This window comes from Melospiza melodia, chromosome 6 (genome assembly GCF_035770615.1).
Source record: "Melospiza melodia melodia isolate bMelMel2 chromosome 6, bMelMel2.pri, whole genome shotgun sequence".
Lineage (NCBI taxonomy): Eukaryota > Metazoa > Chordata > Aves > Passeriformes > Passerellidae > Melospiza > Melospiza melodia.
In genome coordinates this window covers 55,834,902-55,849,224 of record NC_086199.1, presented here as the reverse complement: position 1 = coordinate 55,849,224, position 14,323 = coordinate 55,834,902, and the positions used below count along the sequence as shown (strand labels likewise).

Below are 14,323 nucleotides of genomic sequence, written 5' to 3'. Positions count from 1 at the left end.
AATGGGGGGGCCATCTCTCCCGTCCCCCCGGGCCGTGCCCCCGCCCCCGGCCCCCGCCCTGCCCCCGCCTCCGCCCGCCCGCCCGCACCGCCCTCGCTGCCCGCACCCCTGCGGGTGCTGCCCACACCCTCCGGTACCCGCACGCTGTCCGTGCCCCTGCCGGTACCGCTGACTGCACCCGCGCCCGCCCTGCTCTGCCCTGCCCTGCCCGCATCCCCGCTCACTGCCCGCACCCCTGCCCTGCCCTTCCCGCATCCTCCTCGGTTCCCGCAGCCCTGTCTTGCCCTGCCCGCAGCCCGGTCTCCGGCCGCCCCCGCGCTGTCCATGTCCCTCCCGAGCTCCCGCACCCGCTGGGTGAGCGACTTCTTCTCCTACGAGACCACCAAGTCGGTGGTGGTGAAGAGCTGGGTGGTGGGCGTCGTCAACCGCGGCGTCCAGCTCCTCATCCTCGCCTACTTCGTCGGGTGAGCCCCCCCGGCAGCCGCCGCAACACCCTCGGGCATCTCCGGGACAGCCCGCCCCGGGACATCCCCCGGGACACACCCCCGAACCCTTCCCGGCACCGCGACAGCGCGGTGACAGCCACTCGCTGCTGCAGGTGACACCCGGGGGTGACGGCGTGTGGCGTGGGGTCACAGCGAGGGGACGCCGGGCGGTACGCGGGGTGAGGGGGTGGCCAGGCCGGGAGCAGAGGAAGGATGGGAGAGCGGGTGACAATGTGTCAGTGCCGGGAATTCAGGTGTGCCGGAGCGGGTGACACGATGGGGACAGCCAGAGAGCGTGCTGGTTGACAAGACGGGACGGAGGAAGTCGGTACGGGTGACACAAGGGGGACAGCCGGAGTGTGTGCCGGTGCGGGTGACAGGAGGGTGGCAGCGCAGGTGACACGATGGGGACAGCAAGGTGTCGGTACGGGTGACACAAGGGGGACATCCAGGAGAGCACCTCGGGTGGATGACGGGAAGGGGACAGCGTGGGTGACACCGAGGGGCAGAGAAGCCGCTTGGCCCCAGGGGGTGACAGAAGGGGATGAGCCGCGCTGGGGTCCCTGTCCCCGAGTGCTCCTGGGGGTGACAGCAGCCACCGGCGGGGGGATGACAAGCGGCAGTCGGGGACCCGCAGCCGCTGGCGCTGACAGCTCCGGGGGTCACGGGCAGGTCCGGGAGAGGCAGGAGGGGCCAGGGGGGTGCCGGTGGTGTCCGAGGGTGGCTGTCCCCAGCGTCACCCGCGGTGCTGTCCCAGCTGGGTGTTCCTCCATGAGAAAGCGTACCAGGTGCGGGACACCGCCATCGAGTCCTCCGTGGTCACCAAGGTGAAGGGCGTGGGGCGCTACGCGGGGCAGGTGATGGACACGGCCGACTACGTCACGCCCCCCCAGGTGAGCACCGGGGACCGGAGGGGTCGCTGAGGGGCGCGGGGCCACTCCCGCCTCAGTTCCGGACGGGGTTGTGTGACAGCGACGTCCCGCAGGGCACCTCGGTGTTCGTGGTGGTCACCAAGCAGATCCGGACCGAGGAGCAGGCGCAGGGCGTGTGCCCGGAGGTGCGGGGGGGCAGGGGGCGCTCGGGGGGAACCCCTCGGTGAGCCCCCCGTCCGCTGACCCCCGCCCCGCAGAGCGAAGCCGCGTTCCACTGCTCGGCGGACCGGGACTGCCGGGAGCTGAGCCCGGGCACGAGCAACGGTGAGGAACCCGCTGGCAACGGGGCTCAGGGCACCGAGGGACCGCGGGAGCCACCGCAGGCGGGAGTGAGGGACCCTCGGTGGGCTCGGCGGGCTGGGGGGGGGCCGGGGCTCTGGAGCTGGAGGGCTGGGGGAGCGGGGGTTCAGGGTCCCAGGGGTGCCAAAGGGGGTATGGGGATCCCCGGGGTGCTGATGGGGGTCTGGGGCTGCAGGGGTGCTCCTGAGGGTACTGACGGAGGTATGAGGATCCCCGGGGTGTTGACAGAGATCTGGGGTCTCAGGGGTGCTCCCGGGGGTCTGACAGTGGTCCGGGGGTCCCAAGAGTGCTGAAGGGGGTCTGGGGTCTCAGCGCTGCTGGCAGAGGTGCTGACGGTGGTCCGGGGGTCCCAGGGGTGCCTATGGGGGTCTGGGGTCTCAGAGATGCCCCCGAGGGTACTGATGGGAGTAGAGGAGTCACAGGGGTGCTGACAGAGTTCAGGGGCCCAGGTGCCTGGTGTGCTGACAGGGTTGGGGGTCCCAGGGCTGCTGACAGTTCAGGGGCCGAGGTCCCATGGGTGCTGACAGGGTTGGGGGTCCCAGGGGTGCTGACAGGGCGCTGCGTCCCCTACAACGCGACCCTGCGCACCTGCGAGATCCAGGGCTGGTGCCCGCCCGAGGTGGACACCATTGACGTGTAAGTGGGGCTGGGAGGACACAGGGAGGAGCAGGGGACATGCCCCCTGCCATGTCCTCAGTGTCACCCCCCTTCCTCCAGCCCCGTGATGCTGGAAGCTGAGAACTTCACCCTCCTCATCAAGAACAGCATCCGCTTCCCACTCTTTGGCTTCGAGAAGTGAGTGGCACAAGCCACGGGCGGACACGGGGGGACATGAGGACAGGGTGTTGGGTAACACAGGGACATGGACAGGGGACATGGGGACGCAGGCACAAGATGGTGGGGAGATACTGGGATGGGGGTCCATGAACCCCAGACTGCTGCCTGATGGCACATCCCTCCGTGTCCCCCGTGTCCCCCTGTGTCCCCAGGACCAACCTGCCACCCCCTGGCAGTGGGGTGGAGCTGGGCCGGTGTCGCTTCCACCCACAGCTGCAGCCCCTGTGCCCCATCCTGCGCCTGGGGGACGTGGCACGTCTGGCTGGGCAGGACTTCTCTGCGCTGGCTGCCACCGTGAGCGGGGACACAGGGGACACGGGAGGCACGGGGGGACAATGGTGTGGGTGTGGGGACACAGGGGTACAAGTGCGTGGGGTGGAAAGGCATAGGGACACAGGACTTGGGGACACAGAGACATGGGATGTTGGACATGGGGACACAGAGACATGGGATGCAGGACATGGGGACATGGGACGTGGATGGGGGGATATGGGGTGGTGGGATGTGGACATGGAAGATGGGGACATGGGCTTGCATAACATGGGGACACGGGATGCAGGGATGAGGATGTTGGGAACAGAACATGGGGATACAGGAACACGGGACAGAGTGATGATGTGGGGCTTGACACTGGGACACGGATGGGGTTTGGGATGTGTGACACGGGGACATGGGGTGTACAGACATGGAGACTGGAGACATGGGGTGCAGGGGGATGTGGAACTTGGGGAGATGAGAATGTGGGCTGTGGGTTCATAGGACATGGAGCGCAGGGCCATGGGGATGCAGGACTGTGAAGCTGTGGGGACTTGGCACCATGGGGCCAGGGTCCGTGGTGCTGATGTGGGGCTGGGGCAGGGGGGGGTGCTGGGGATCAAGATCGGGTGGGTGTGTGACCTGGACCGGGCCTGGGAGCGCTGCCTGCCCCGCTACTCCTTCACCCGCCTGGACAGCCTGGCCCGGACCCCTGCCCCTGGATACAACTTCAGGTATGGCCAGGACACGCACGGCACAGGGGTGTGCACTGCCTGGCACAGCTCCTGTCATCATGTCCCCATGTCCCCGTGTCACCGCAGGCACGCCAGGTACTACCGCTGGCCCGACGGCTCCGAGCGCCGCACCCTCATCAAGGCCTTTGGGATCCGCTTCGATGTCCTGGTGTATGGCAGCGTACGTGTGGGGCCGGGGACTTGTGGGGTCACAGGGGGTTGGGGACTCTGGCCAACAAGGGCTCTGCTCCCCCAGGCCGGCAAATTCGGCATCGTGCCCACCCTCATCAACACGGTGGCTGCTTTCACCTCCATCGGTGTGGTGAGTTGGGGACGTTCTCATTCCCGCAGTGGTGACACCCCCCAGGGCACAAGGGGGAAATCCCGTGGCTAGAGGGCATGGGGACACAGCACAGCTGCAGGGTGACAGCGGCCTGGCTCTGTGGGGGTACGGGGGTGCTCCACAGCGCGGGGCCCCTCACCCCAACACTGCTGCTCCCAGGGCACGGTGCTGTGCGACATCATCCTGCTCAACTTCCTCAAGGGCGCTGAGCACTACAAGGCCCGCAAGTTCGAGGAGGTCAGACACGGGGCCGGGATTCCCTGGGGATGGGGACACCTCTGGGGGCTCGACCAGCGCCGCCCCGGCTGCAGTGACTCACCCAGTGCCTCTGTCCCCTGCCCCATAGGTGTCAGAGGCCGGCGTGCCTGCCACCCCCTCAGTGTGTCCCCCCGGGGCGCTGGGGACCTGCTCCCGGGACAAGCAATCCACCGACTCGGGTACCTTCTCCCTCGGCCTCTAGCCCGGGGGCCATGGGGCAGCTCCTGCCTGCCCACCACGCTGTGGGGCAGCCGAGACCCCCGTCGGGCTCCTATTGCCCCCCAGTCCCCAGTGCTCCCTCTGTGAGCCCCATCAGCATCAGACTGCCCCCAGTGCCCACCCCGGGTACATCCCAGTGTCTCCAGTGTCCATACGATCCCTGTCCCTTGCCCCCAGGGTGCCCCTCCGGCAGCACCTCCCTGTCCTTGCCACCCCATGCCCCCCAATAAACCCGTGGCTCGCAGCACCTACCCGTGTCCAGCCTTGGGGGGTCGCGGAGTGGTTTTTGGGGAACTGACGGGCAGGGTTGGGGTGCAGGAACAGAGGGAAGAGGGTCAAGGTGCTGTCCCTGGGACGGGGGGACGGGCAGGGTTGGGGTGCGGGAGCAGAGGGAAGAGGGGTCAGGATGCTGTCCCTGGGATGCGGGACACCGCGGGGGGAGCTGCCAACAGGAGGAGCGCCCGTGGAAGGGAAGGCGGCACAGAGGGACAGGAGCTGTGCCCTCGGGCTGTCACTTCCTCGGTCGGATGTGAGTAACTCTGTGGATTCGGAGGAAGCTCCCGAATGGCTCCTCATGCAGGGCCAAGCGCTGCCCTTCCTGCTCGGGATGGGGCGAGGGGGTGAGCTCTGGCTCCCAGGACGGGGTGAGGGGGGTGAGCTCTGGCTCCTCATCCTGCCCCGTGGGGGCTCCCACCCCAATCCCCCTGCAGAACCAGTGGGGGGGATGCTGTGAGCCTGGCTTGCTCCTAATGGAGCCGCTGGGGTTCATTCCTGGGAATGCCAAACGAGGGTCCCGCAGCCCCTCGCTGGTGCCCAGGGCAGCCCCTGCCCCGCAGGGAGAGCGGCTCCTGCCCTCCCCCCGCTGCAGATAGCGGGGCTCCTTATCAGCCCCACGGATTCCTTATCAGCCCAGCCCTGGCCGCCCACCCACCACCACAAACCCAGCCTGGGGGGCTCCGTCCCCGGCGCCGGGACCAAGGAAGCCCCAGGGTGGCACCGAGGGCGAGGCACCCCAGCTTCAGTACAGCGAGGGGGGGACAGGGACACTCAACCCGCAGCTTTTGGAAAGGGAAGAGACTGGAAACGGATTGGTGTGCGGCGGCTGGAAATGGATACTTGTGCCGCGCTCCAATTAGGACACAGAGAGCTGGGAGTGTTATTAATAGTCATTAATAGAACGGCTCATTAGCGGTCCTGCTCATTAACGGGGCTCCGGCCAGGGCGGGAGCGGCCCGGGGAGCCTCGCTGCGATCCCGGGGGGCTCATTAGCAGCGCCGGTGTTTCCCCGTTAATGCTGCTAATTAGCGGAAAGGCTCGAGCTGTGTCTGCGCTGGGGACTGCGGGGTTCCGGCCCTTCTTCATTCCAGCCTGGGATTTGAGCCGGAGCTGGGCACCTCGCGGTTCTGCCACCACTTTCAGCAGCTCCTGCCTTTCATACCTCTCTCCCCACGCATGCCGGCTGTCCCGGCACTGCATACCGGATCGCTCCTTATCTCCAGCCTGGTTTGCTCTCCCGGCTGATGCTGCAGCTCTGGGTGTCTGGTTTGGTGCCCCCACCCCCGGAGTCCCCTAACCTGCACCCCCATTTACAGAGCCCTTTCCCCCCTACACCACTCATTTTGGAGCTCCTGTGAGCTCTCCCCCGCTATTTCAGCCGCTGAATTCCCCCTACAGCCCCTCCTTCGCACCTCTTTGCTGGTAGAAGGGCCCCACTGAGCCGGTGGGGGGTCCCGGGGGCTCTGTGCCTCCCCACCAACCTCCGTCCCTGCACTGGGGTGTTAAACCTGCCCCTTCCCACAGCCTATCCCGCGCTCAACCCCCCCCTACAGCCCCAGCCCAGCCCCCCCTGCGTGTCCCGGGGGATTTGGGGCTCTTCAGACATCCCGCTCGGCTTCTTCGGTTCTTTTCCTCAGAGCTGGAACTGTGAGAGTTCAGTCCCAGTGGGACAATCGCAGACCACCTCGGGGGCCTTCCCTCCTCCCCCCAATGTTTATTTGTGGGGTGGGGGAAGTTTGTTCCCTCTTGGCTCAGCGTTGCCGCTCCATCAGCAACCCGCGGAGCTGGGACACACCGAGAGCTCCGGTGGCAGCCAGTCCTGCGGCAGCTGCTGCCCTAAAATGGTCATTTTACAGCGTGGGGGGTCCCAGAGCCCCCCTCCCCGCCCAGGATTTTTGCTAAATGTATAAATCTCCTCGGCACTTTGTACTCAAAGTGGAGCCCCGGCGCTGGGGGACCCCGCGGAGCCACCGCTGTGTGCAAAGCTGGCAGCAAAACGGGGAATCCTGAGTGCCAAACGCAAAATGCCAAACGCAAAATGCCAAATGCACACCCTGCCCCCCCCCCCCCCCCGCAGTGCCACTCCCTCCAGTGTGACACCAACCCCCAGCGCGACCCCCCCGCCGCCAAGTGCCCGATGTGAAACGCAGCCCCGATGTGTGACACCCCGGCGCCGCATGCGGCACCCCGAGGTGAAACCCCAAATGCTGCCCCCCGCAGCCCCCCCGTTCCTGAGCTCCCCAGAGCCGGATCCCAGCCCCACCGCCGCCGTGGTGGGCGCCCGAACCCGCGGGCGCGGCGAGGCCGGGGTTATCGCGGGGGTCGGCGCGTTGACACGCGGGTGAGAGCTCGCTAAAACCGCCCGGGCAGGAGCCAGATGGAGGTGGGGGGAGCTGTGAAGTTTCCCACGGGGGCTCCCCCCGGCCCTGCCTCCTGCCCTGTCCCGCCCGTCCCCTCCAGGAGGAGGGCGGGGAGGAGGAGGAAGGGGAGGTAACGCGGTGGGACTCGCGCCGGGGCCGCAGGAGCGGCTGAGCCCGGGATGAGCTGAGCGGAGCGGAGCCCAGCGCCGGGATGGAGGAGACGACGGGCGCCTACAGCTACGGCTTCGACAACGATACGGAGTACTCGTGCGAGTACGAGGAGTGGGGCCCCTCGCTGGCCCTGCTGCCCACCATCTACCTGCTGGTCTTCCTGCTGGGCACCACCGGCAACGGGCTCGTCCTCTGGACCGTCTTCAAGGGCGGCCGCGACCGCCGGCGCTCGGCCGACACCTTCATCGCCAACCTGGCCGTGGCCGACCTCACCTTCGTGGTCACGCTGCCGCTGTGGGCCGCCTACGCCTGGCTGGGCTACCACTGGCCCTTCGGCACGGCCGCCTGCAAGGTCAGCAGCTACCTGGTGTTCGTCAACATGTACGCCAGCGTCTTCTGCCTCACCGGCCTCAGCTTCGACCGCTACCTGGCCATCGTGCGGCCGCTGGCCACGGCCAAGCTGCGCTCGCGGGTCAGCGGGCTGGTGGCCACGGTGGCGCTGTGGCTGCTGGCCGCGCTGCTGGCGCTGCCCGCGCTGGTGCTGCGGCGGGCGGCCGCGCTCGACGGGGACACCAAGATCACCTGCTACATGGACTACGGGGACCTGGCGGCGCAGGGCACCGAGGGCGCCTGGGAGGTGGGGCTGGGGCTCTCCTCCACCGCCCTGGGCTTCGTAGCCCCGTTCGCCGTGATGCTGACCTGCTACTTCTTCATCGCCCGCACCGTGGCCACTCACTTCCGCCGGGAGCGGGCCGAGGGGCCCCGCAAGCGCAAGCGGCTGCTCACCATCATCACGGTGCTGGTGGCCGCCTTCGGGGGCTGCTGGCTGCCCTTCCACCTGGTCAAAACCCTCTACGTGCTGATGGACCTGGAGGTGCTGCCTTGGTCCTGCGCCCTCCACACCTTCCTCAACAACCTGCATCCCTACTGCACGGGCATCGCCTACATCAACAGCTGCCTCAACCCCTTCCTCTACGCCTTCTTCGACCCCCGGTTCCGCCACGCCTGCGCCGCCCTGCTCTGCTGCCGGACCCCCGGCCCCGGCCCCGAGCGCTCCGCCAGCTACTCCTCGGGGCACAGCCACCCCCCCGGCGGCAAGGGCGGCCCCGGCCCGGGCGGCAAGCTGGACCCCGCCACCCAGGAGACGCTCTTCCGCTCCTGAGCCCGTCCCCGACCGCCCCCGGCGCCCCCCGAGCTGGTCTCCTCGGGGGGAACACCCCCCTCGGCCTCGCCCCAAAGCCTGGCTTGCTTTGGGGATGCCCCGCTGGAAAGCCCTGCTCGCGGGAAGGGGAAACTGAGGCACAGCCGGGGAGGAGCCCCTGGGGGGCTCAGGCGGGGGCGGCTCCCCCGGCACCCCCAAGGCTTTGTGTTTTGTGACAAATAAATGAATTTTTGGTTAAAAAAGGAGCAGGGTGTACGCAGTTCCCTCGGGGGGCTGGGGGATGTGGTGGAAGGGAGGATGGAGGGGTGGGGGTGTGGAGGATGGAGGGTGTCCGTGAGCGAGGGCGCAGTGTGTGTGTGCACTATGGGGCATCTCTGCCTGGGACGGATTCTCCTGGTCTGTTCCTCAGCAACACTTTGGGAAACGCAGGAAAACCTCCATCCCAACCCTTCGGGGCACTGCAGCACCGGGGTGGGGGTGTTGGACCCCGTGGGGTGGGCACCTGCCTGCCACAGCCCCCCAGCCGTGATTGTATCAGGCGGCAGCACTGAAATCCCAAATCCCATTTTGGGGCTTTTTTCTTTATCTGAAGCTGGGACGAGCCCCGGGTGACTCACCGGGTGTGCAAACAGGAGCTGGTGGTGTGAAACACCCAAACCTGAGGGATGGGGACATGGGAGCCCCCGGGTGCAGATGGGGACACGGGACCCTCGGGCAATGAAGAGGGACACAGGACCCTCTGGGCATTGATGGGTGGTTTGGGCACCGGGCAGGACCCTGGCTCACCCCAACCAGGATTTGGATGAGCCAGCAAATGGCTCCTGTCCCATTTCCCCCCTCCCAGCCCCCGCCGTTTCCTGAGGCTCTGCTCGAAATAAATCTTCCCCGTATTTGCTATTTACATCCTTCATTTATCGGTGATGAACTATGCTATCTCCTCAGCCTTTGTTCTCTCTTGGAAAGGATGCGGCATCATTACTGGGTTCCTTGGGATGCTTCCCGTCGGGGGAGCTGCCTCCGCCTTCCTGCCGGCCCCCGCCGTGTTTGGGGGCCACCTCCCGGGGTCTCCCCGTGTGGGGACAGTCCTTTGTCCAGAGACAGGGAACAGAGGGGGTGGCCATGGGGCTGGGGACTGCACAACCCCCCAGCTGGAGGGGTGGGAGTCTCCTTGAGGGTTTTGGGGAGTTTCCAGATGGATCTGGTTTGGTCTAAGGGTTGGGGGGGGCTTGAGGAGTGGGAATGTTGCATCCAGGGACACGTCCCAAAGTGTGTTTACATTCCAGTGCCATCCAGGCTCCCTCAGCCTGGAGAGACCCCTGGATATCTCTCATCCATCTGTCAATCCAGCTGTACATCCATCAGTCCAATAGTCCCTCCTCCATCCATCCATCCATCCATCCATCCATCCATCCATCCATCCATCCATCCATCCATCCATCCATCCATCCATCCATCCATCCATCCGTGGGTTAATGGTTTTGGGGTTACAGGGGCGTTGCTGGGTTGATGGTTGGATCTGATCATAAAGGTCTTCCAACCTTGATGATCCTACGATTATTCCCTTCTCTCCCTCCCTTTGCCCATGCCTCCATCCCACCCTCCTCCTCTCCCTCCATCCCTCCACGACCCCCAAACCCCCCAGCCCTGTGGGGGTTTCGGCTTTGCTGCCTCCCCCCGTCCGGCTCAGCCGCCGGGCGCGGAAATGGCCGCAGGCGCCCGGCCAGCGGAGACGGAGCTGCCGACTTTCTATCCGCGTCTTGGAGATTTCCCTTTCCCTTCCAGGAGGGAAATGTTTGGTTGAGGAGTCCCTGGGGAGAAATGCAGGGACACTCCAGAAAATAACAAGGCCGGAGCTGGGGGTGAGGGGCAGCAGGGCCGGACCACCCGTCGGAAGAAGATAAGGAAGGTGTTGCCTTCCTGAGAGCGCCTGGGGAAGATGAGGAGGGAAGATAGAGGGGGACAGCAGGCACGGGGGGATGGGGAGCATCCTTGGAAAGGATGGCTGGGGAGTGTGGGGGGGTGTGATCCTCAGGGAGCCCTCAAACCCCGCAGTGCCATGCCTTGGGGACGCTGCAGGGCTGGGGGGCACGGCCAGGGTTCCCCCAAACCGTGGTTGTGGGAATGTGACACTGGGGAAACAGAGATTATTCTGCACACGGAGTAAAAGTGGGGTCCGGGGAGGATGGATGCACCAGGAATCGGGACAAGGATAGGGACAGGTCCCCCCCAATCACCGCAGCTCTTCCCCCGCTGCGCTTTTCCAAGCTGCCAAACGGGATGTTCAGCCCCCCGACCTCCCCCCGCCTCGCATCCCGCCCGGGGGTGCCGAAATAATCTGGTGGTGCTAAGGATGTCCCCGGGCGTCCCCTTTGAAGTGCCCTCCGTGTTTACAGCCCGGCTCGGGCTCCTTCACACCTCCCGCCCCACAGCAAACGGAGGGGGGGCCCGCGTGGGTGGGGGGGCTGCAGCTCCCGTTTGTGCCGGGAAAACTCGGATTTGCCAAAGCCGCGGGAAACCTTCGGCACCGCACCCTGAAACTTTTGTCGCTTTTGTGGGGTGGGAGCGGTGGCTGCCGAGGGGGCATTTCAGGAGGGTCCAACCCCTCTCCCCCCGCAATATGAGGGGACCCCCGACGGTCTGGTGGGCCCCGTGTGACCCTGCAGGATTGAGGAAGGGACAGAGAGAAGAAAAGGGGCAGAAAATATGGGGGACCAGTTTTGGTGGGTGGGGGAGGTTTGGGATGGGAGGTGGGATTGTATTATGCGGATGGATGGATAGATGGATGGATGGATGGATGGATGGATGGATGGATGGATGGATGGATGGATGGATGGATGGATGGATGGATGGGAGGAAGGGAAGGATGGGTGCATGGAAAGAGAGATGGCAGGGCAATGCCAGGATTGGGGGGTGCCACCGACGGCCGCTGTCCCCACGGCTCCCCCGACGCGGCCGGACGCGGCACAGCTGCTGCCCGACCTCTGCGCTCCGGCCGGGCGGGACGGGCCCGCGTCCCCCCGAGGGGCTCCCGGGGAGGGGGGGACGCGGAGGTGACCCGGCGGCCACAGCTGGGCCCCGCCGGGGCCGGGAGATGCTGCCGGAGGAATAACAGGAAGCGCTGGAGGGAAGAGCGCGGCTGATGCCTTCTGCAGGCTGCGGGACGCTGCTGTGCCCGCGGCACGCAGCCGGGTGTCTGCCACACACACAGTCCTGTCACACACACAGTGTCCCCACACACGGCACTGTCACACACACACACAGTGTCCCCACACACACACGGCACTGTCACACACACACAGTGTCCCCACACACGGCACTGTCACACACACACACAGTGTCCCCACACACACACACGGCCCTGTCCACACACACAGTGTCCCCACACACGGCACTGTGACAGACACACACAGTGTCCCCACACACGGCACTGTCACACACACACAGTGTCCCCACACACGGCCCTGTCACACACACACAGTGTCCCCACACACACACACATGGCCCTGTCACACACACAGTGTCCCCACACACACACATGGCTCTGTCACACACACACAGTGTCTCCGCACACACATGGCTCTGTCACACACACACAGTGTCCTCACACACAGTCCTGTCACACACACAGTGTCCCCACACACACACATGGCTCTGTCACACACACACAGTGTCTCCGCACACACATGGCTCTGTCACACACACACAGTGTCCCCGCACACACACACGGCCCTGTCACACACACACAGTGTCCCCACACACACATGGCTCTGTCACACACACACAGTGTCCCCGCACACACACGGCCCTGTCACACACACACAGTGTCCCCACACACACACATGGCCCTGTCACACACACACAGTGTCCCCACACACACACGGCTCTGTCACACACACGGCCCTGTCACACACACACAGTGTCCCCGCACACACACATGGCTCTGTCACACACACAGACAGTGTCCACACACATGGCCCTGTCACACACACAGTGTCCCCGCACACACACATGGCTCTGTCACACACACACAGTGTCCACACACACACACATGGCCCTGTCGCACACACACAGTGTCCCCACGCATGGCCCTGTCACACACACACACAGTGTTCCCACACATGGCCCTGTCACACACACGTGTCCCCCCGCCACACGCGTGCCCTGGCCCCGGCTGCGCTGACACTCTTTATTGTCAAGGTTTGGCGCTGAAAAAGTGCCCCGTGGTACAAAACCCGCGGTTACAAAACGTACAAAGAGCGGGGTCGGGGGAGAAGAGAGAAAAAGAAAATAAAGGAAAAAAGGGAAAGAAAAAGGGAAATAAAGGGAAAAAGGGAAAGAAAAAGGGAAATAAAGGAAAAAAAGAAAGGAGAAAAGAAAAGAAAAGAAAAGAAAAGAAAAGAAAAGAAAAGAAAAGAAAAGAAAAGAAAAGAAAAGAAAAGAAAAGAAAAGAAAAGAAAAGAAAAGAAAAGAAAAGAAAAGAGAAGAGAAGAGAAGAGAAGAGAAAAGAAAAGAAAAGAAAAGAAAAGAAAAGAAAAGAAAAGAAAAGAAAAGAAAAGAAAAGAAAAGAAAAGAAAAGAAAAGAAAAGAAAAGAAAAAAGAAATAGTAGACAAGGGGAGGAAAGGAAAGGAAAGGAAAGGAAAGGAAAGGAAAGGAAAGGAAAGGAAAGGAAAGGAAAGGAAAGGAAAGGAAAGGAAAGGAAAGGAAAGGAAAGGAAAGGAAAGGAAATCAAAAGACAAGGAGAAACAAAAGAGAAGGAGAAACAAAAGAGAAGGAAAGGAAAATAAAACATAAATATAAATACAAAAAGAAGAGGATGAGGTGAGGCAGGGGAAGGAGCTGGTGGGATGCAGGTGGATGCTCCATGCCCATGTGGCTGATCCTGGGATGCAGGAGTTGTGGGGGTGCAGGGGGTGTGGAGCAGGGAGGTTCTTGGACTCACTGAAAGGAAAATAATAAAACCCCAGACAAAACAGAGAAGGCAGAGGCCAAGTTCCCTTTCCTGGGGGCAGTGCTGAGGCTGGGGTGCAGCAGGAGCCCTTTTGGGGTGGGCTGGAGTTAAACCAAACCCCCCTCCCCATGCACTCAGCCTCCATGGGGGACAGGGGAAGGGACAAAGCAGCCCTCAGGTGACCCCAGCCCCGCTCCCCACTGATGTGCTCCCACAGTGACAGGGTGACACAGACACCAGGGACAGGTGACACAGGCACTGGGGACATGGCTGTCCCGGCTGGACAGAGGGTCGTTTGCTTTCTGCTTTTTGCTTTTTTTTTTCTTGTTTTGCCCTTTTTTAGAGCTCCTTCCGCCTCCCAAACCTCCCCCAGGGTGGGCAGTACTGGTGCCCGGGTTGGCCCCAAAGAGGAGGCGGATGTCATCTCTGGGAGATGCAGTCCCTGGAAGGTGCCATCCTTGGGAGATCCCATCCCTTGGAGATGTCAAAGCCCATCCCACTGCCAGGCTTGGTGGTCCCGGTGCTGTTCCAGCACATCCTGATGTTACCAGCAAGGTGCAGGCACGCCCTGGAACGGTGGTGACAAGCTGGGTGTCAGCAACGCTTCCTGGCCCCCTGGATTTTTGGGGAGGCTGGAGAGTATGTGCAGGATCTGGGGGGCTCCGGCGGTGCTGCTTTGGGGCTGAAAGCAGGGATTTCCTCGCTGCCCCCAGGAGAGTGGCCGTGGTTCCCAAGACACACACACTTTGTCCTCTGTTTCTCCCAGGCAGAGGTGAGGGGGTTCCCAGGGGATTCCCAAATCGCTGCCTCAACCAGTCCTGGGCAGTGGGAACAGCACAGGAGGGGGTCCAAGCTCACGGTGATGGGGGTGCAAAAACTCCCCACTTTGGGGCAGAAGGGAGCGGGGCTGTCCCCTGGTGTCCCCGGCGCCTCGAGGGCCACCCCGGCACGGGGGGTGGCAGGAGGGGACGCGGACAAGGCACAGTCTGGTGTCCCCGCGGGGGCGGCCGGGCCGGGGGGTGGCCGGGGCGGGGGTCAATCG

The 14,323-nt window shown here is 64.0% G+C and overlaps 2 protein-coding genes across 2 annotated transcripts; both read left to right on the top strand.

Moving 5' to 3' along the window:
* Positions 1 to 303: 303 nt before the first annotated feature.
* Positions 304 to 4,610, top strand: P2RX3 (purinergic receptor P2X 3). The gene is made up of 12 exons (XM_063158367.1): positions 304 to 464; positions 1,243 to 1,378; positions 1,471 to 1,542; positions 1,615 to 1,681; positions 2,260 to 2,353; positions 2,435 to 2,512; positions 2,707 to 2,848; positions 3,413 to 3,543; positions 3,631 to 3,724; positions 3,800 to 3,865; positions 4,046 to 4,123; positions 4,233 to 4,610. The coding sequence occupies exons 1-12, from the start codon at positions 325 to 327 to the stop codon at positions 4,344 to 4,346; spliced, it is 1,212 nt and encodes a 403-aa protein (XP_063014437.1). The 5' UTR covers positions 304 to 324; the 3' UTR covers positions 4,347 to 4,610.
* Positions 4,611 to 7,162: 2,552 nt separating this feature from the next.
* APLNR (apelin receptor) lies at positions 7,163 to 8,577 on the top strand. The gene has a single exon (XM_063159444.1). The coding sequence runs from the start codon at positions 7,211 to 7,213 to the stop codon at positions 8,330 to 8,332; it is 1,122 nt and encodes a 373-aa protein (XP_063015514.1). The 5' UTR covers positions 7,163 to 7,210; the 3' UTR covers positions 8,333 to 8,577.
* The last annotated feature ends 5,746 nt before the right edge of the window (positions 8,578 to 14,323 follow it).

Coding starts and splice junctions, on each gene's coding strand:
- P2RX3 (XM_063158367.1), top strand. CDS start 325: ATGTCCCTCCCGAGCTCCCGCACCCGCTGGGTGAGCGACTTCTTCTCC. Junction 1,543..1,614: donor CGCAGGGCGTGTGCCCGGAG/GTGCGGGGGGGC, acceptor CCCGCCCCGCAG/AGCGAAGCCGCGTTCCACTG. Junction 3,544..3,630: donor GCCCCTGGATACAACTTCAG/GTATGGCCAGGA, acceptor GTGTCACCGCAG/GCACGCCAGGTACTACCGCT.
- APLNR (XM_063159444.1), top strand. CDS start 7,211: ATGGAGGAGACGACGGGCGCCTACAGCTACGGCTTCGACAACGATACG.